Source organism: Anomaloglossus baeobatrachus, chromosome 2, assembly GCF_048569485.1.
Source record: "Anomaloglossus baeobatrachus isolate aAnoBae1 chromosome 2, aAnoBae1.hap1, whole genome shotgun sequence".
Taxonomy (NCBI): Eukaryota; Metazoa; Chordata; class Amphibia; order Anura; family Aromobatidae; genus Anomaloglossus; species Anomaloglossus baeobatrachus.
This window is the reverse complement of record NC_134354.1, coordinates 481,937,309-481,959,821: the sequence shown is the minus strand read 5'-3', so window position 1 is coordinate 481,959,821 and position 22,513 is coordinate 481,937,309. Positions and strand designations below refer to the sequence as shown.

The 22,513-nt window shown below is 46.7% G+C and overlaps 2 protein-coding genes across 4 annotated transcripts in view; one reads left to right on the top strand and one right to left on the bottom strand.

Annotated features, from left to right (window-relative positions):
* Positions 1–21,095, top strand: part of LOC142291703 (F-box only protein 36-like) — a 68,534-nt gene extending 47,439 nt beyond the window's left edge. For both annotated transcript variants that reach the window (XM_075336427.1, XM_075336425.1), the window contains one exon: positions 19,889–21,095. In XM_075336427.1, coding sequence (XP_075192542.1) covers positions 19,889–20,053 — 165 coding nt within the window. In that variant the 3' untranslated portion in view covers positions 20,054–21,095. The remainder of the gene's footprint in view (positions 1–19,888) is intronic.
* The window catches only part of UPF3A (UPF3A regulator of nonsense mediated mRNA decay), an 83,643-nt gene continuing 82,031 nt past the window's right edge, over positions 20,902–22,513 (bottom strand). The window contains exon 10 of one of the 2 annotated variants that reach the window (XM_075336423.1): positions 20,902–21,499. In XM_075336423.1, the coding sequence (XP_075192538.1) occupies positions 21,347–21,499 (153 nt within the window). In that variant the 3' untranslated portion in view covers positions 20,902–21,346. The remainder of the gene's footprint in view (positions 21,500–22,513) is intronic. The other variant, XM_075336424.1, reaches the window with a different exon arrangement.

Sequence of the window (22,513 nt, the reverse complement as noted above, 5' to 3'; positions counted from 1 at the left end):
ATGATGACCCATCTTAAGATCCTTGATGGAGGAGCGGAGGTTCTTGGCCAAAATCTCCAGGTAGGCCGTGCTATCCATCTTCCAATGGATGCGGACCAGATGGCCAGGCCCCTTGGCTGAGAAACAGCCCCACAGCATGATGCTGCCACCACCATGCTTGACTGTAGAGATGGTATTCTTGGGGTCGTATGCAGTGCCATCCAGTCTCCAAACGTCACGTGTGTGGTTGGCACCAAAGATCTCGATCTTGGTCTCATCAGACCAGAGAACCTTGAACCAGTCTGCCTCAGAGTCCTCCAAGTGATCATGAGCAAACTGTAGACGAGCCTTGACATGACGCTTTGAAAGTAAAGGTACCTTACGGGCTCGTCTGGAACGGAGACCATTGCGGTGGAGTACGTTACTTATGGTATTGACTGAAACCAATGTCCCCACTGCCATGAGATCTTCCCGGAGCTCCTTCATTGTTGTCCTTGGGTTAGCCTTGTGTTACGGTTGCTGCGAGCACTGGAGACTATGTCCAGATTTCTTGCTACTGCACATGTGCGAGCGCTGGAGACTAAGTCCAGATTTCCTGCTACTGCACATGTGCGAGCGCTGGAGACTAAGTCCAGATTTCTTGCTACTGCACATGTGCGAGCGCTGGAGACTAAGTCCTATCTTGGAGCCATTGCACATGTGCGGGTGACATCATCGCTGACACGAGGTCACATGTCTCTGACACCTTCTATGCCGATTGGTCGCTGGTCATGTGCTTGTGACGCCTTGCTCAGTGATAGGCCAGCATGATGTCACTCTTGTCGTTCTGGCAGCGGATTGGCTCTGGTGTCCTACATCTTGGATGAGGCACAGAGTCTATATAAGACCCTGACACACGCCGCATGGCGCTCAGTCCTCTTGGTTCATGCATGAGGGTAGACGCCCTGTGCACGTTCCTCTAGGCATTCCTCTGTCTATGCTAGGTGAGCGCTACCGGCAGGGTAGCGTTCTTATACCTTACAGCTTCGGCTGCTGTCCGTATCCTTACCTCTTAGGGGAGCGGACATAGGCAGGTGCCTGAGGCACATGGTCTGGCTGGGCCTTGTGATTCGACTCGTAGGTGGACGTTGCCGCTAGGGTAACGTTCCTTATACTGCGTCTGGCAGTTGTTCGTATCCTCGCACACTAGGGGAGCGAACAGAGGTAGGAGCTTTTTGCGGCTTACGCTGCTGTTCGTCTCTTTTGCACCACTAGAAGAGCGGACCTAGGCAGGTGCCATATCTAGTGGTTCGTGTCCTCGCACACTAGTGGAGCGAACGCAGGTAGGAGCTTTGTGCGGCTTACGCTGCTGTTCATCTCTTTTGCACCACTAGAAGAGCGGACCTAGGTAGGTGCCATTTCGCACACATTGCCTTTGTCTCTGTGATTATTAACAGAGATCATTCCACACACCCTCCAAGTAAGGGAGGAATTGCTTTACTTACTTATTATATCCTTCTGTGAGTTAACAGAGGTATTGCTCTCTGCCATAGTCTGCAGCAAAGTCTTTGCACGGTGGACCCTGACTGTCTGATACTCCTTTAGGTTATTATCAGACAGCCCCCCGTAACACCTTGACTCTTCGGACAAGCCTGGCCTCGGCACGGGTGGAAACTTTCAAAGGCTGTCCAGGCCGTGGAAGGCTAACGTTCCATAAGCCTTCCACTTCCGGATGATGCTCCCAACAGTGGAGACAGGTAGGCCCAACTCCTTGGAAAGGGTTTTGTACCCCTTGCCAGCCTTGTGACCCTCCAAGATCTTGTCTCTGATGGCCTTGGAATGCTCCTTTGTCTTTCCCATGTTGACCAAGTATGAGTGCTGTTCAAAAGTTTGGGGAGGGTCTTAATTAGTCAGAAAAGGCTGGAAAAAGAGATAATTAATCCAAACATGTGAAGCTCATTGTTCTTTGTGCCTGAAATACTTCTTAATACTTTAGGGGAACCAAACAGAATTCTGGTGGTTTGAGGGGTTGAATAATAAATGACCCTCTGAATAAACTTTTCACAATTTAAAAAAAAAAAAAAAAGAAATAACATTCTTTTTTGCTGCAGTGCATTTCACACTTCCAGGCTGATCTACAGTCCAAATGTCACAATGCCAAGTTAATTCCGAATGTGTAAACCTGCTAAATCTGCAGGGGGTTGAATACTACTTGTAGGCACTGTGTGTGTGCATGTGTGTGTGTGTGTGTGTGTGTGTGTGTGTCCGCTAAAGGAATCTGCACTGTCTCATTTACAATCACGATATTTTGTACAGGTGCCTCATGTGACTCAGGGAATATCATAGACTATGTTTTGAGGGGAAAATTGAACCCTGCGCTTTACAGTTATTCACCAAAAAACCTCCTTACATTAAAATTAATGGAGCTGGGAGCTAAAGGTCATTAATAGGAGCTGTGATTGGTTGCTATAGGCAACAAAGGACATTCTTAGTGTAAGAAGCTTATGTCTGAGGTAATATGATATCAGTGGAGAGACAGAGAGACAGGGAATGAGACAGGGAATGAGAGAGACATACAAACAGGGAATATGAGAGAGAGAGACAGGGAATGAGAGAGACAGACAGGGAATGAGACAGACAGGGAATGAGACAGACAGAGAGAAAGGGAATGAGGGAGAGAAAGCAAATGAGACAGACAGGGAATGAGACAGACAGGGAATGAGACAGACAGGGAATGAGACAGACAGGGAATGAGAGAGACAGAGATAGACAGGGAATGAGAGAGAGACAGAGACAGGGAGTGAAAGAGAGACAGGGAATGAGAGAGACAGGGAATGAGACAGAGAGGGAATGAGACAGACAGGGGATGAGAGACAGGGACATACAGACAGGAAGGCAGACAGACAGAGAGAGAGACATGGAATGAGACAGACAGGGAATGAGAGAGACAGGGAATGAGAGAGACAGGGAATGAGAGACAGGGAGACAGGGAATGAGAGAGAGAGACAGGGAATGAGACAGACAGGGAATGAGAGAGACAAGGCATGAGAGAGACAGGGAGACAAGGAATGAGAGAGACAGGGAATGAGACAGACAGGGAATAAGAGAGATACAGGGTATGAGAGAGACAGGGAGACAGGGAATGAGAGAGAGACAGGGAAGGAATGAGACAGACTGGGAATGAGACAGACAGGGAATGAGAGAGAGACAGGGAATGAGAGAGAGACAGAAAGAGAGAGAGACAGGGAATGATACAGGGAATGAGACAAACAGGGAATGAGACAGACAGGGAGACAGGGAATGAGAGAGAGAGACAGGGAGTGAGACAGACAGGGAATGAGACAGACAGGGAATGAGAGAGACAAAAAGACTGACGGCACTCACTAAACTGAAGTGTGAACAGGTGCTTTTTACTGTCTCCCACTGCTATGATGGATCGCATAGTAGCTGATAAATTCTGCAGGGACTTACCTTTCCCCTTCCAATGCTGGGTGGGACTGGCGTCTCCTAATAATATGCTCCAGATGGTGGACCTTATAGAGCGATATGGGGCTACCAAGGACCTCCAAAGAGGGACCACGGGGAAAATGACAGGAAAGTCCTGAAGTCCCTGCTCCTGAGCCATCAAGCGGAGCACAGAAAGGCTGCTGAAGACTTTTCTGTGGAGGATTGGGCCCCCATAGTCTACTGGCGATACCAGAAGCCAGGCCATGTAAGGGCCGACTGCCCCCAACTGGCTGAACCTATGGACACAAACTTTGGGTACTCCGGCGGTGGCTCTACTGGACTCATTGAGCCTTGTGATTTTGGTGTGAGATAGCCTGGTGCAAACCACTTAGCTCACTGGCCAGAAATGTGGTGGTTTTGCATTCACGGGGACTTAAAAGACTATCCCACTCCTCTAGGGATAATAAATACACCTGCCGGGAGACAATTCCATAAAGTGGGGGTAGTTAGAAATCTCCACTATGAATTGATGGGCCTTTGCACTATTCTCTGCCCTACGGCCAGCAGTTATGCCACTCGAAGAATATGAGTCAGGACTAATAAAGGCCATAGAAGATTCTACAGCAGGAGTTCAAGAGCCTTCTGGGTCCGAGGAGGAGGTGTCTGCTATAAAGGAGGCGTTGACTCCCATGGAAATAATGGCCAGGAAATAGAGGACTTGTCGCAGGGTAAGGGACTTGCCTGAATTTTCAGACTTAAATGTGTCGTGTGACAGTTTTGGTACAGCACAAGTCCGAGACCCTACTTTGTGTTGGGCTAGGGAAGATGTGCTAATTGGTGATGGGAACCCCAATAACCCATGGCGGTTAACAGGTTTCCACATTTTGAGGTGTCCCATGACCTGGCATATTCAAGTTTACAAAATGCGGGGCGAGGTGGTAGAATGACTGTTGGTGCCACAGACCTATTGCAGTTGGTAATGGACCTGGCCCATCCACACATACTTGACGGACACTTGGGCCATAAGAAAACCCTTGATCGAATTCTGCAGCAGTTTTGTTGGCCCAGAATCTACAAGGAAGTAAAACAGTACTGTGGTTCCTGTCCAGTATGTCAGATGACCAGTCCCCAGCTACACGTTCGAAGTCCCTCGGTATCACTGATAACTATAGAGGTACCGTTTGAAAAAAGCGGCCATGGATCTGGTGGGTCTAGTAAATAAGTCTGCAAGGAATCACCAACATATCTTAGTGCTTTTTGATTATGCCACCCGATATCCGTAAGCAGTAATCTGTGCGTATATCCGATATCTGTAAGAAGTAATCTGTGCGTATACGTCGGCTAAACTCATAGCCAAAAAATGTATGGGCATGTTCTCCTGGGTCCTGGGTGTGAATTCCTAAAGAGATTTTAATCAACCTGGGAACCCCATTCATGTCAAAGAGCATAATGGAACTCAGCAAGTTATTAACTGTCAAACATTTACGCACATCAGTTTATCATCCCCAAACAGACGGCCTGGTTGAAAGGTTCAATAAAACGTTAAAAAACATGCTAAAAATGGCTGTATCCAAGGATGGGAAGGACTGGAACCTTTTGCTGACCTATATATTGTTTGCAGTGCGAGAGGTGCCCAGGGCATCCACCACATTCTCGACCTTTGATCTATTGTGTGGCAGACATCCTCGGGGATGCTAGATGTAGCTAAAGAAACATGGGAGCACCAGCCGACCCCACACAAGAGTGTGATAGAACATGATAGTAAATGCAAGAAAGAATGGAGATCATACTGCCACTTCTACGGGAGCATATGGAGGTGGCACAAATAGCTCAAAGTCAGGTCTATACCTGAGCAGCTCGGAAAAAAATCTTTAACAATGGTGACCAGGTGTTGGCATTTGTGCCCACTGTAGACAGCAAATTCCTTCCAAGATGGCAATGTCCCTACGAGATAATAGAGAAGATGGGGCCAGTAAACTACAAGGTAGCCATGATGGGGAAGATTCTCTGCTTGCTTGTCCTTTGGGAAAGGCTCCGGTACCGCCGGTGGTTTCGGTAGGGGCTGCCGCCACAGTTAAAATAGTAGTGACTTTCGGAAACTTAATGAAATATCAAAGTTTGATGCCTACCTCATGCCCCGCGTAGATGAGTTGATAGAGGTTTGGAAAAGCCCGGTACTTTGCGACCCTGGATCTCACAAAGGGGTACTGGCTAGTGATGGACGATCCCCCGATTGTCGGATCGGGAGCCTCGCCTGATCATTTAGTAAAGATCGAGATTGGGATCGGGATCGAGATCGAGATAACACGATCATGTGTCCCATCACCAATCTTGGGCTTTACAGTCATGTGATGGGGCGGGGGGCTGTAAAATAAAGAATATAGTTAATAATAATTGTCATTATACTTACCGCTCCCACGATGCGTCGTGCAGACTCTGTCTCCCGGCGCTCCTGCTTCCGAGTCCAATCATTGCTGTGCCCCCAGGTTAAAGGACCTTCCGTAATGTTATAGCCATGTGACCAGTCTGATTTAAATGTTGTACAGACATTGGCATACGGACTGGTCACATGACTATGACGTCATCAAAGGTCCTCACTGCCAGCCTGATTCTCACTCTGTACAGAGCTATGTAGCAGAGATGACAATGCTCTCTCTGCTTCTCACTTTGTATAGACTGTGTCTGTACAGATTGATGAAGCAAAGCTGACATTGCTGTCCCTGTGGATTATGTCGGACTAAGGAGTTTTTTATAATAAAGATGGAGTCACGAATTATTTTTTTTTTTTATTTCTAATGAAAAAATGTTTTCTCTGTGTTGTGGTTTTTTACTGTTTACTAGAAATTCATGGTGGCCATGTCTAATTTGGCGTGGCACCATGAATTTCGGGCTTAGTACCATCTAAGAATACAAAGCTGGTATTAACCCCTTTATTACCCAGCATGCCACCCGCCACCAGGGCCACTGGTAGAGCCAGGTAAAGCGTCTGGAAATGGCACTAAGGAACAATGCGCCATTTCCAAGGGTGGCTGCGGGCTTCCAAGAATCCCAGCCCCATGTGATCAAAATACGGCGGGAGCCCACGCATTTTTTTTTATTATTATTATTTTTTTAATTCATAAAAAAAAGAAAGAAAAAGGCTTCCCTGTATTTTGATTGCCGGCCAATCTAAAGCCAGGCAGATGGGGGTAGCAGTCCGCTTTATCTGCGCTGAGAATCAAAAATACCACGGAGCGCTATGTCATTTTTTAAAATTATTTATTTATTTTTACACAACTATATATTGTGCACATATATACACAGCATATATATATATATATATATATATATATATGCATAAAGAGAGAAAAAGGAGTATTAAATGGCCAACCATAATGTAAATAAATATCAAAACCAATGCCTTATGATATCAAAGTGAAATATTTATTACACATAAATTCAGACAATTGGTAAAATTACATATAGGGAGAAAAGACATGAAAGTAGGAAAAATGATCCCAGAAAAACATTCCCAAAAGGGAGAGACACTGCCCAGACAAATATTAAATAGAATGGGTAAGCAGCACCCTAACATAAATGTAAGAGGACCGTTTCCTCATAGGGCATGTACAATTACAACAGAGCTGCTTACCCATTATAATAAAGTGCAAGGTGCTAGGTCAAGATCAGGGCAGTAGTCCAGTCAGGGTGGGAGAAGCCCCAACGCGTTTCGCTGCGTTGCTTCCTCGGGGGGCGATGTGTACATGCCCTATGAGGAAACGGTCCTCTTACATTTATGTTAGGGTGCTGCTTACCCATTCTATTTAATATTTGTCTGGGCAGTGTCTCTCCCTTTTGGGAATGTTTTTCTGTCTGAACTTATGTGTAATAAATATTTCACTTTGATATCATAAGGCATTGGTTTTGATATTTATTTACATTATGGTTGGCCATTTAATACTCCTTTTTCTCTCTTTATGCATATTGTCCTGGAGTGGCCAAAAATTACTATATTGTATTCCATCTGTTGCCCAGAAATTTTTGAATATATATATATATATATATATATATATATATATATATTTATATATATATATTGTGAGGTAGCGTGGTCGGCTGCGCAGCAGAAGACACGGGATCCAGGCATTAAGGTTCACAGCACACGGTTTAATGTCCAAACAAAAATCCACAACAATATACATGTGCCTCTCCAGCAGAGAGCTCAGGGAGTTCTGTTCACTCCCTCACACCCGGCACACCTGCCCTTGTTCCTGTTTCCATTTAACCCTTCCTTCAGCCTGTAGGGAAACAGCATTAACCCTAGAGTGGATTTACTTTCTATCATGGAGTGAGCACAACCGGGGCGAGACATACCGGCCGTCATAGATAACCCCGGTCACAGTCTCACATACCCCCCCCCTCAGTTCAAGCGTGCGGGGTTGAACTCCCGCCATCAAACACGGGCCGCGGGACAAGGCATCGGCGTTGCCCTGCAACCCACCGGCCCTATGTTCAACCGTAAACCGGAAGTTCTGCAGAGAAAGGAACCACCGGGTAACCCGGGCATTCCGTTCCTTGGCGGACCTCATCCAGACCAGTGGAGAGTGATCCGTCACCAAGCGAAACTGCCGTCCCAGCAGGTAATAGCGTAGGGACTCCAAGGCCCACTTGATCGCCAGGCACTCCTTCTCCACTACGCTATAGTTCCGCTCGGGAGGGGTGAGCTTCCTACTTAAGAAGGTGACGGGGTGTTCCTCCCCCTGAACCACCTGAGACAGCACTGCCCCCAGGCCGACCTCTGAGGCGTCAGTCTGTACTATGAACTCCTTCCGGAAATCAGGGTGTACAAGAACGGGCTGTCCGCACAGGACCTCCTTCAGGGCCCGGAAGGAGTCCTCGGCCTGCGGAGTCCAGCGCACCATGACGGACTTCTTGCCTTTGAGAAGGTCCGTCAAGGGGGCTGATAGTCCCGCAAAATCCTTAACAAACCTCCTGTAGTACCCCACGATACCCAGGAAGGCCCTAACCTGCTTCGTGGTCAGGGGTCTAGGCCACTTCTGGATCGCCTCAACCTTGTTAATTTGGGGCTTAATCACTCCTTGGCCTATCACGTAGCCCAAGTAGCGGGCTTCCGTGAGTCCCAATGCACATTTCCTGGGATTGGCTGTCAATCCGGCTGTTCGAAGCGCGTCCACCACCGCTTGTACCTGTTCCAAGTGGGTCTGCCAATCGGAGCTGTAAATAATGATGTCATCAAGGTACGCTGATGCATACGCCTGGTGGGGTTCCAGCACTAAGTCCATCAACCTCTGGAACGTGGCCGGAGCGCCATGTAACCCAAAAGGCAAGACAACATAGTGGAAGAGACCCTCCGGCGTAACAAAAGCGGTTTTCTCCTTGGCGGACTCCATCAGTGGCACCTGCCAGTACCCCTTGGTCAGGTCGAGCGTGGTAAAATATCGCGCCTGTCCCAGCCTATCAATCAGCTCATCCACCCGGGGCATGGGGTAGAGATCGAACTTGGATATTTCGTTCAATCTCCTAAAGTCATTGCAGAACCTTAAGGAGCCATCGGGTTTTGGTATTAGGACAATCGGACTAGCCCATTCACTCCAGGATTTTTCGATGACCCCCAGGCGTAACATTGTCTTTACTTCCTCCGATATGGCTTGTCGTCGAGCCTCCGGTACCCAGTATGACTTCAGGCGTACCTTCAGGTGGGGCTCGGTGACAATATCATGTCGTATCAGACTGGTCCTACCGGGCAGCTCGGAGAAGACATCGGGGTTCTGCTGAACCAGCCATCTGGCCTCTCGCCTCTGAGTCTTGGTGAGGGCTTCTCCAATCCTTACTTCCAGTTCGTCCTCTCCGGAGGTCGCTGGAGCCGCATGTGAACGACCCGAAGAGGAGGGAGATGGGGAAAAAACAGCCATCAGGCTTTCCCGTTCCTGCCAAGGTTTTAATAGGTTGACATGGTATATTTGTTCAGGTTTCCGCCTACCGGGCTGCAATACTTTATAGTTAACCACCCCGACTCTTTCCTTTATCTCGTAGGGGCCTTGCCACTGAGCCAGGAATTTACTCTCCGCCGTGGGGATTAATACCAACACCCGATCCCCGGGTTTAAAGGTCCGCACGGTGGCTTGTCTATTGTAGCGGCCGCTTTGCGCGGCCTGAGCCTCCTGTAAATGCTCCTTCACAATTGGCATGATCGCGCTTATGCGGTTCTGCATACCCAAAATGTGTTCAATCACACTTTTATGGGGGGTGCGCTCTTGCTCCCATGTTTCCTTTGCCAGGTCCAACAATCCCCGGGGATGTCGCCCGTATAACAATTCAAAAGGCGAAAACCCCGTGGATGCCTGTGGCACCTCACGGATGGCAAACATCAAATAGGGAAGCATCATATCCCAGTCTTTCCCGTCTTTTGAAATCACCCTTTTTAGCATGGTTTTCAGGGTTTTATTGAACCGCTCGACTAAACCGTCCGTTTGAGGATGATACACAGACGTACGCAACTGCTTGATCTGGAGTAGCCAGCACAGCGCTTTGGTCACTTTAGACATGAATGGGGTCCCCTGATCCGTAAGGATCTCCTTGGGCAACCCCACCCGGCAGAACACAGCAAACAACTCCCGAGCTATAAGCTTTGCTGCAGTATGTCTGAGAGGTATCGCCTCGGGATACCGGGTGGCATAGTCAACGATCACTAGGATGTGTTGGTGCCCTCGAGCGGACTTTACGAGGGGCCCCACCAGATCCATCCCTATCCGTTCAAAAGGGACTTCTATAATGGGTAACGGTACCAACGGACTGCGAAAATGGGTCACGGGTGCGGTAAGCTGACACTCCGGGCAGGTTTCGCAGAACCGTTTTACCTCCCCAAAGACCCCGGGCCAATAGAACCTTTGCAATATTCGCTCCTGCGTTTTCTTGACCCCTAGGTGGCCACTCATCAGGTGTTTATGAGCTAAGTCGAGGACCCGCCGGCGATACGGCTGGGGCACCACCAACTGTTCTACCCCCACGCCCCGTATTTCATCTACCCGGTAGAGTAAATCTTGCTTAAGAGCGAAATGGGGGTACCTTACCTGGGCACCGGGCAGCTGTGCCACCCCGTCAACTACTGTCACCCGACTCCGGGCATGTATTAACGTAGGGTCCTGGAGTTGGGCTGTCCCAAACGTATCCGGGGACGCCTCCAACTCCGGGATAGGCTCGACCATCTCAGCCTCTCCTGCCAATACCTCTAGGGGTGACCTATCGGGTTCACACTCTGTCCCTATCATGGTGACCCCTACGGCAGGCGTCCCGGATTCAGGATTGTAGGGCTCAGGTCCCGGACTGATCAATATCTGAGGGGACTTAGGGGGTCCCCTCCATAAAGTCCAAAAATAGGGCAGATCCCTTCCTAGGATCACGTCATAAGGAAGAGTGTTAAGAAGTCCCACCTCATGTTGCACCTGACCGCAAGGTGCTGTGATGGTGATAATCCCTGTGGGATAGTCTCGGCGGTCCCCATGTATGCAAACCACCCCCACGGTACGTCCGGTGGCCTTTACTTTAGCTTTAGGGTTGATCGCACAAGGGTCACTAAGCTTCCGGAATCCAACAATCCTGTAACCGGACATCCATTCACCTGTATTTGGCACAAGTGGGGCTCCGTCTCTGGGGAGACCAGGTCAGCGGTACACACCACCTGAGCATACATTGAACCCCGCCGGGTAACCCCACAATCCATAGGCTCCGTGGTGAGTGGACACTGGGCTTCCATATGTCCCACCCGCTGGCACCGCCAACATCTAATGGGGACGGAAACCCCCTTGACGGGTTGTCGTTTAGGGTACAGAACCTTCCGGACCTCAGGAATGGCGGGCGCGGCCTCAGACGGGATGGTAGGGGACTCCTGTACCGTTGTCAGCGGTGGGTCTTTGGCCCTAGGCTTGGAGGGGCCGGACCGACGGGCGGTACGCAAAGTCTCAGTGTCCCGTATCAAGTCCTGCGTAGCCACATGCCGCTCTACCAGGGACACTAATTGGTCGAGGGTATTCGGGTCACCCTGTCCTACCCACCGTTGAACGGTGACGGGTAAAGTGCGCACAAAACGATCCACTACTACCCTTTCCACAATTTGCGCTGGGCTCAGAGTGTCAGGCTGCAACCACTTTTTCACAAGATGCAACAAGTCATAGGCCTGGGAGCGTACGGGTTTGGCTTCCTCATAGAACCACTGATTTACCCGCTGAGCCCGTACATAGGTATTTACCCCCAACCGAGCCAGTATTTCGGCTTTCAGGGTCACATAGTCAATGGCGTCCTCGGTACAGAGGTCCAGGTACGCTTTTTGGGGTTCCCCCGTCAGATAGGGCGACAATACCTCAGCCCACTGGGGGGTCGGCAGCTTTTCCCGCTCGGCCACCCGCTCAAACACCGCCAGGAACGCTTCCACATCATCCCCCGGGGTCATCTTTTGCAACGCTTGTCTCACCGCTTTCCGGACGCTGCCGTCGTCACCCGGTCCCGGGGTTGTTGCTGCCGGTCCGGCACGGATCGACTTGGCCAGGAGGACCATCTGTTCCTGGTGCCTCTGTTCCTGCAATTTCAAGGATTGCTGGTGCTGTTGCTGCTGATGATCCAACGTCCGGATCAGGTGTGTATTCATCTGTTGTTGCTGTGCAGTAGCCTGAGCCAGCTGCTTTAGTATGTCCTCCATGGCGTTGCCGGGTTTGGGCTGTAGTATAGCCGCTTGAATCCAGGACATGTGCTACCGGTTCACCAGAAATGGAAGCTACACGTCACCGGGCTGGCATGCCCGCATTCTCCACCATATGTGAGGTAGCGTGGTCGGCTGCGCAGCAGAAGACACGGGATCCAGGCATTAAGGTTCACAGCACACGGTTTAATGTCCAAACAAAAATCCACAACAATATACATGTGCCTCTCCAGCAGAGAGCTCAGGGAGTTCTGTTCACTCCCTCACACCCGGCACACCTGCCCTTGTTCCTGTTTCCATTTAACCCTTCCTTCAGCCTGTAGGGAAACAGCATTAACCCTAGAGTGGATTTACTTTCTATCATGGAGTGAGCACAACCGGGGCGAGACATACCGGCCGTCATAGATAACCCCGGTCACAGTCTCACAATATATACAGCTCTGGCAAAAATTAGGAGACCACTGCAAAATTTTCAGTTTTTCTCTTTATTTTTTTCTTTATTATTCTTCATTTTTCTCTTTTCAGGTTAGTCCAACAGACAATCACAGACACTCATTCTCTGTGCTGTGTCTGTGATTGCCTGACATGACAGTACTGTAAAAATAAATAAATCATTAAAAAAAATGACATAGCGTCCTGCGGTATTTTTGATTCTCAGCGCAGATAAAGCGGACGACTACGGGCTACCACTCCCATCTGTCTGGCTTTACCTTGGCTGGCAATCAAAATACAGGGAAGCCCATTATTTATTTTTTAATTATTTAAAAAAATGAAAAAAAAAAAAGCGCGGGCTCCTGTCGTGTTTTGATCGTCAGTCAGGTAAAATTAGGCAACTGGGGGCTGGGATTCTCAGCAGCATGCAGCCGTCCCTGGAAATGGCGCATTGTTTCTTAGCACCATTTCCAGGCGCTTTACCCGGCTCGTCCAGCGGCCCTAATGCGGTGGGACGCTGGGTAATAAAGGGGTTAATACCATCTTTGTATTCTCAGATGGTACTAAGCCCGAAATTCATGGTGTCATGCCAATTTAGACATGGCCACCATAAATTTCTAATAAACAGTAAAAAAAAACCACAAACACAGAGAAATTTTTTTATTAGTAATAAAACAAAAAAAACATTTAGAGACTCCATCTTTATTATAAAAAAAATCCTTAGTCCGACGTAATCCACAGGAACAGCAATGTCGCTTCTTTTCAACATATTTATAAATGACCTTGTTGGGGGCATGCGGAATAGAATTTCAATATTTGCAGATGATACTAAACTCTGCAGGGTAATCAATACAGAGGAGGATAATTTTATATTACAGGGAGATTTATGTAAATTGGAGGATTGGGCTGAGAAGTGGCAATTGAAGTTTAATGTAGATAAATGTAAGGTCATGCACTTGGGTAGAGGAAATAACATTTATGATTATGTACTTAATTGTAGAACACTGGGTAAAACAGACACAGAAATAGACTTGGGTGTATGGGTGGATGGTAAACTTCACTTTAGTGGACAGTGTCAGGCAGCTGCTGCCAGGGCTAATAAAATAATGGGATGTATTAAAAGAGGTATAAGTGTTCATGAAAAAAATATAGTTCTACCTCTGTACAAGTCACTAGTGCGACCGCACTTAGAATACTGTGTACAATTCTGGTCACCGATATATAAGAAGGACATAGCTGAACTGGAGAGGGTGCAGAGAAGAGCCACCAAGATTATTAGAGGAATGGGGGGCTGCAATACCAAGACAGGTTATTAAACTTGGGGTTATTTAGTTTGGAAAAACGAAGGCTTAGGGGGGATCTAATCACAATGTATAAATATATGAGGGGACAGTACAGAGACCTTTCCAAAGATCTTTTTACACCTAGGCCTGCGACTGGAACACGGGGGCATCCGCTACGTCTTGAGGAAAGAAGGTTTAATCATAATCACAGACGAGGATTCTTTACTGTGCGAGCAGTGAGACTATGGAACTCTCTGCCGCATGATGTTGTAATGAGTGATTCACTACTAACATTTAAGCAGAGCCTGGATGCCTTTCTTGAAAAATTTAATATTACCAGTTATGTATATTAGATTTTATGACAGGGTATTGATCCAGGGAACTAGTCTGATTGCCGGATGTGGAGTCAGGAAGGAATTTTTTCCCCATTGGAACTTGTTTGCCACATTGGGGTTTTTTTTTTTGCCTTCCTCTGGATCAACATGTTAGGCTACGGGTTGAACTAGATGGACTTAGAGTCTCCCTTCAACCTTAAAAAACTATGATACTATCACTCTGTACAGACCACAGTCTATACAAAGTGAGAAGCAGAGAGAGCATTGTCAGCTTTGCTACATTGCTCTGAACAGAGTGAGAATCAGGCTGAGAGTGAGGAGATGATTATACTTGCGTCTCGCAATCCATCACCCCGCAAAGCCCTACGCTCTCAGGACAGGAGTGCCTCAGCTGCATGGAAATATATGCAGTCGATCGCTCCTGTCAGGAGATTGTTCACCATGATGTGATGCAATACTCCACAGTGACAATCACTTAACAGGACCTTTGATGACATCATAGTCATGTGACCAGTCTGTAACCAATGAGGTAATACAACATTCACACCTGATGGGTCACATGGCCATGACATCACGGAAGGTCCTTTAACCTGAGAGCACAGCAATGATCAAGCAGAAGCGGATGGTAGACAGAGTCTGCAGGACTTGCCGCGGAACCTGTAAGTATAATGACAATGTTTTTTAATAATGTGCTTTTTTTGTTACAGTCCCTGGACCCGATCTGGACCCAATCTGTAAAACGAACTTCCCAGGAAAGCTCGTGATCGGGATCGTGTACATGATCACTATGTGATCGATACGATCCCCGATCTTTACAGTTCAGGATCGCCCATCACTAGTACTGGCAAGTGCCTTTGACAGAGGCTGCTAGGAGAAAACAGCCTTTGTAACGCCCAAAGGACTGTATCAGTATACGGTATTACCTTTTGGTTTACATGGGGTACCAGCGAAATTCCAAAGGTTAATGGATGTCATCCTCCGTTCCCATCGCCGATACACCTAAGCCTATCTTGATGACATTATGGTATTTACTGCAGATTGGGAAAATCACTTACCAAAGCTTTAAGCAGTAGTGGACTCTCTCTGACAAGTGGGGCTAACCGCCAATCCAGAAAAATGTATCCTAAGGATGGAAGAAGCTCGATATCTAGGGTACGTCATTGGACGAGGAGTCATCAAAGCCCAAGTAGACAAGCTAGAGGCAATTAAGAACTGGCTCTGTCCCCTCACAACAGTATTATACATAGTATTATATACATCATTAGCCCCACATAGCTCCCTATAGATAGTATTAGCCCCCATAGTCCCCTATAAACAGTGTTAGCCCCCTGTATAAATTATGAGCTACACATAGTCCCCTACAGAGAGCATTAGCCATCATATACCCTCCTATATACCAGCACACATAGAGGGAAAAAAAAAACACAGACTCATCTTGCTCCCATACCGGAGCTGCATACTCTTGCTCGTTAAAGTAGCAGAAAAAATAGTAATTCCAGCATCATGTCTAATAAATTAAAAAAAAACAAAACAAAAAACAACAATTTATTTCTTCATATTAAAAGCCTACAAACATGTTGGTAGGACATCCAAAAATTTTAAAATCTGCGTCTCTTGCTCGTTCAAACCTGGTATGGTTGTTAAAATGGCCACTGGCCTACTACGGTAATATTTCTAACTGCTGATGGCTAGTTATCGGTGGGCCTCCTGTACATTCTGCTTAGGGGGGCCCACTGACAGTCCAAGGTCGATCGGAGCATCGTCCAGTGTCCCACCAGGCCTCTCCAATCCAGGATGTACCCTTAGGCCGGCTTCTCACTTGCGATTTTCTCGCAGTAGTGCAATGCGAGAAATTCTCATATTGCACTCGGACACATGTTAATCAATGAGGCAGCTCCCATCTGCTATTTTTTTCTCAGTCCAAATCGGACTGAGAAAAAAATCGCAGCATGCTGCGTTTTGTAGAGTTTCTCGCGCGAGTCTCTCCAATGCAACTCTATGGGAGCGGGTAAATAAACGGATGTCACACGGACCGGCACTCACACCATCCTAGTGACATTCGTTTTTCTAAATACATTTATCGCATGTTTCACAAAACACTGGAAATGAGTGAGGTCTCACAATGTCGGTCAATCTCTATCTTTGTCAGTCGGTCTCTCCCTCTCGGTCTCTATTCTCTCTCTGTCGGTCGGTCTGTCGGTCGGTCTCTCTCTCTCTGTCGGTCTCTCTCTCTCTGTCCATGTCGGTCTATTCCTTTCCCCCCCTCTCATACTCTCCAATCCCCGATCACCAGCGCGGCGCTGCGCGGCGTTCACACTGCTTCGGTGGCTTCTCCTCTTTTGAAAAAGCCGGCCGCTCATTATTCAATCTCGTATTCCCTGCTTTACCCGCCCACCGGCGCCTATGATTGGTTGCAGTCAGACACGTCCCCATGATGATTGACAGCTGTCTCACTGCAACCAATCACAGCTTCCAGTGGGTGGGTCTATATCATGTAGTAAAATAAATAAATAAATAATTAAAAAAAACAGCGTGCGGTTCCCCCCAATTTTAATACCAGCCAGGGTAAAGCCACATGGCTGAAGGCTAGTATTGTCAGGATGGGGAACCCCACGTTATGGGGAGCCAACCACCCTAACAATATCAGCCAGCAGCCACCCGGAATAGCCGCATCCATTAGATGCGACAGTCCTGGGACTGTACCCGGCCATCCCGAATTGCCCTGGTGTGGTGGCAATCGAGGTAATAAGGAGTTAATGGCAGCAGCCCATAGCTGCCACTAAGTCCTAGATTAATCATGGCAGGCGTCTCCCCGAGATACCTTCCATGATTAACCTGTAAGTTTAAGAAAATGAAGACATACACCAAAAAATCCTTTATTTGAAATAAATAACAAAAAAAACCAACCTCTTTCACCACTTTATTCAAGTCCCCAAATACCCTTCTATGTCCTACATAATCCACAGAGGTCCCTCGACGCTGTCACCTCTGCTACATCGGAAGCTGACAGAGAGCAGTCACAGACCACGACCGCTCTCTGTGAGCTCCCCGCAGCGACTGAAGTGAGTTGCGCTATCAGCGATGACGTCACTCAGGTTACCCGCGGCCACAGATCTCAGCGGGAGGACTTCTGCTGTGGTCGCGGGTAACCTCAGTGAAGGCACCCCTGATCGCCTGGCTCACTGCGGTCACTCAGGGAGTTTGCGGTCACCGGCGAGACCTTCACCGGTGACTGAAAATCAGGGGCCATGCCGCACAGACAGAGCCGTAGGATGACAATGAAGTCGGGTGAAGTTCATCCGACTTCATTCTGATCGTTCGGCTCTGTCTGTGTCTGCTGTCAGCGGCCATGTAGCAGAGCTGAATGGCAGATGATATAGTAAAAACGGATCCCATACGCATCAACCACGCATTACACGCACTGCAATCAAGAGAAAAATCCCAGGATGGCAGTGCAGTTGCATTGCACACTGATCATAAAGTGAACTGAAATCATCCGACTTTTTATCATGCAACTCGGACCGATTTTACACGCAAAAGGCTGGAAACACATCTATGCGAGTAAAATCGGTCCGAGTTGGCTGAAAAAAACTCGGCTGATTTTAGTTCACGTTAGGTCAGAGTGCAATGCAACTGCACTGCGATCCTTAAATTTATCTCATGATTGCAGTGCGTGTGTGATCCGTTTGTGATCCTTTTTTTTCTCAGCAGCTGTCACTTGCTATTCAGCTCTGCTACATGGCCGCTGAGAGCAGCCAAAGACAGCCATATAGCAGAGCTGAATGGCAGATGACAGCAGACACAGACAGAGTTGCACGATCAGAATGAACTCGGGTGAACTTCACCCGACTTCATTGTCATGCCACGGCTCTGTCTGTGTCGCGTCCTGATTAGCGGTCACCCGTGAAGGACTCACCTGTGACCGCTAATCCCCTGAGTGACTGAATTGAGCAGCGTGATTAGCGCTGCTGTCACTCTGGTTACCCGCGGCCAGCTGGATCCTCCCCCCGTGACCGCAACTCACCAGTGACTTCATCGCTGTCACTCGGGCAACTTGCTGTCCCTGTTGGAGGATCCAGCGGTGGCCACGAGTTACCTGACTGACATCAGCTGATCGTGCTTCTCACCTCAGTTGCTCCGTGAAGGTGACAGGAGCGGCGGTGTCTTCTGCAGCTCCTGTCACCTTCATGTAGCAGAGCTGGAAGCGACGCGGGACCTCCGTGGATTACGTCGGACAAGGATGGGTTTTTTACGTACTTAATAAAGTGGTGAACGAGGGTCTTTGTTATGGTTTATTATTTCAAATAAAGGATTTTTTCACTGTGTGTATTAACTTTAATTTACAGGTTAATCATTGGGGGTGTCTCATAGACGCCTGCAATGATTAATCTAGGATTTAGTGGCAGCTATGGGCTGCCATTAACTCCTTATTACCCCGATTGTCAACGCACCAGAGCAAATCGGGAAGAGCCGGGTACAGTCCCAGAACAGTCGCATCTAATAAAAGCGGCCATTCTGGGCGGCTGCTGACTGATATTGTTAGGCTGGGGGACTCCCCATAATGTGGGTCTCCCCATCCTGAGAATATCAGCCTTCAGCCGTATGGCTTTATCTGGCTGGTATTAAAATTGGGGGGGACCGCACGCCGTTTTTTTAAATTATTTATTTATTTATTTTACTGCACAGCATAGACACACCCACCGGCTGCTGTGATTGGTTGCAGTGAGACAGCTGTCACTCAACGTGGGGGCGTGTCTGACTGCAACCAGTCATAGGTGCCGATGGGCGGGTAAAGCAGGGAATACGAGATTGAATAATGAGCGGCCGGCTTTTTCAAAACAGGAGAAGCCGCCGGAGCAGTGTGAACGCCGTGCAGCGCCACGCTGGTGATCGAGGATCGGTGAGTATGAGAGAGGGGGGGAGAGGGATAGACCGACATGGACAGAGAGTGAGGGACAGAGATAGTGACCGACCGACCAACAGAGAGAGAATAGAGACCGAGAGGGAGAGACCGACTGATAGAGAATAGTGATTGACAGACATTGTGAGACATCATTCGTTTCCAGTGTTTTAGGAAACATGCGAGAAATGTATTTAGAAAATCGGATGTCACTAGGATGGTGTGAGTGCCATCCCGTGACATCCGATTTTTTACACACTCCCATAGACTTGCATTGGAGAGACTCGCAGTAGAAACTCGCAAAAAAGCAGCATGCTGCGATTTTTTTCTCAGCCCTATTTGGACTGAGAAAAAAATCGCAAATGCAAGCTGAATCATTGACTAACATGTGTCCGATTCCAATGCGAGATTTTCTCGCATTGCCCTACTGCGAGAAACTCGCAAGTGAGAAGCAGCCCTAAGTGTGTTTCCAGCCTTAATGTGGTAGAAAAATGAACTTATGCCAAAATTCAATGTACTACACAAGTGTCTTTTGAATTTCTAAGACTCCATTAGTCCTTTTGTATACAGCCAACATAGAGTGGTATAGTCAAAATGACTTCCTACATTAATAATGTATTACGGAATTATGCTTCCTTAGCAGTAGGAACAATTTTAGATGGGTTTTTTTCTAAATGCCTAATAGATGTGTAACATTATGCATAATCATTCCTTTGCACATTGTGTAATACTAGCACACCAACTGTTGTATGTAATTATAAGTACTAAAAACTGATTTTAAAACATGTGAGGCATATTTAACTAACAAACATGTTTTTTTGCTATTGCATATTTTTTACAGCTCTGCAGCAGTGAGGAATTTTGGGAAAAAATGAAACCAAAAACAGAAATGAGTTTTAATGCTGTTAACAGAAAAATCAGTCCTGTTTCTATAAAGGCAGGAAAGCACAGTGAAAAGGTGCAAGGTCCAGTGTGGATGCGAAGAAGAAGAAACACATTATTTTAGTGAAATTCAAGACATGTTGGTATTGACTGTAGTTTACCTATTCTGCAGTGGACACTGATACATGTTCTCACTTAGTTTACGCCATACAAGCACATAAAAGCATTCCTTCCCCTTCCTTCCTATTATTACAATTATTTATTATTTACATTCTTCACTCTTGACTAAAAGTAGCTGTCAGCCGAATGCTCTATCAACTGAGATCTGTTCTTCATGACTCCGCCATTCACCCGCACACTCAACTGGGCTTGTGTTCTCAACGGGCAGACAAACAAGCGCCTGTCAGACACCTCACTTATGAGCAAAAGGGTTCAATCTAGCTCTTTTTTCTTGAAAATATCTGCCATTGTAGTCAGGGCACCCAATACGCACATCAGATTGTTGACTGGCCATGCCAAAATCTGTGTGTTGAACCAATGTGTACCTTATCAGTATGGCCAGCATACGATTTGACGAGTGGAAAATTGAATATTTGCTCCATATTTCATATATTAATAATTAGAATAACTTTTGAATATCTGTTGTTTTCATTAACAATTTATGTATGAATGAGTAGGACTGAACAGAAGAGCATCCCATTCACAAAAAAAATCAAAGTATGCAATATCTGGTTTTCAGGGCACCGAAAGGACACTGTAAGACTTAATTTCAAGGCTTCGTTGCAGAAAAGGCTCCAGACATCATACAGTTAAAAAAAACTTTAAATACCTAAGAAAAATTGAATTATACTTACGTGTAATTTCTTTGGTTTTACTTAGTGTAAATGTTTATTACTGCTTTTACAGCATTAACATGACAATATCTTACTAACTGCTAGAACAATGATGTCGGCAAAGACTGCTAACAACACATTAGTATGGTATGATGTTTATTTACTTGCATACAGAAACATGGAAATGCTGCAAGTATCACTAATCCCACAAAAGTACACTGGAAAAAACATTAATACATCTTTATGAAACTGTATGTACTATCTCTGCATTCTTTTTGATTGGACTAAAAGGTCGACTAGCATTTCACATTAAATAAGAATAATAAATATAAAGATTGCTCAAAGCTACTGGTAGTGTTCTCTCTCCCTGAAACGTAAATATCAACTCAGTAAATGGGCTGTGGTACAATTCATTAGGAGCTCTTTGGCACAAAATGGGTTAGCAGAACGTATGCACCATTTTTCTACTCTCCAGGGGAAGAATGAGGCAGGCAACATGTGGTTTGGCTTCAGCTTCTTTTGTCCATAGTCAAAAGTTGAGTCAGAGAACTTGCATAAATGCTTTTCTATCCAAGACCTGTGGTTTATCCAGCATCTTCACTCTTCTCTGAGCTTCTTCCAGATATGTTGTCTGCATCATTCTTAATGAAAGGTGGTTCCTCTACATATTTATTTGTAAATCCGGTAGTTATGCGACTGCGAGCTCCTGGCTGGTACAGCTGCATGGCCGGGCGATCCTGTTAGCGAGAACACAGTTAGAAGAATACAAGAATTTTGTATATCAAAATAACTTTTTTTTTTATTGTGCAATTATCACCACATGCCAAAATCCAGTGTTGAAGTAAAGCTGCACTTTAGGGAAACGTCAATGGCCCAGGACTGTATTAATAACAATAGTGTATAAAGCTGCCTACAGATGTTTGCTGGCCAGAAGCTTATTCAGATGAAGGCTGGATCTCCTGATTTCCTCCATCTATAGGTTCATCTCAATAAATTAGAATATCCTCAAAAAATTAATTTATTTCAGTAATTCAATACAAAAAGGGAAACGCATATATTATATAGAGTCATTACACACAGAGTGATCTATTTCAAGTGTTTATTTCTGTTAATGTTGATGATTATGGCTTACAGCCAATGAAAACCCAACATTCATTATCTCAGAAAATTAGATTACATAAGACACACTGAAAAAATGATTTTAAACTCTGAAATTTTGGCCTACTAAAAAGTATGTACAGTAAATGCACTCAATACTTCGTCGGGGATCCTTTTGCATTCATTACTGCATCAATGCAGTGCAGCATGGAGCGATCAGCCTGTGGCACTGCTGAGGTGTTATGGAAGCCCAGGTTGCTTTGATAGCAGCCTTCAGCTCATCTGCATTGTTGGGTCTTGGGTCTCTCATTTTCCTCTTGACAATACCCCATAGATTCTCTAGGGGGTTTAGGTCAGCCAAGTTTGCTGGCCAATCAAGCACAGTGATACTGTGGTTATTAAACCGGTATTGGTACTTTTGGCAGTGTGGACAGGTCTCAAGTCCTGCTGGAAAATGAAATTTCTGTCACACTGTACAAAGGCTAGTAAGACGCAGTACAGCGTAATTCCCACTAAGTGGCAGCAGAGTAGTGAAGGAGAGACAAAGAAACACTGTAACGGAAAGGCATCTGAAGTATAGCAGAGTAACCTCAGCAATGTTAACAGGCGAATCACCAGGGGGCAAAAGAGTAGTCAAACAGTCAGGGACTAGC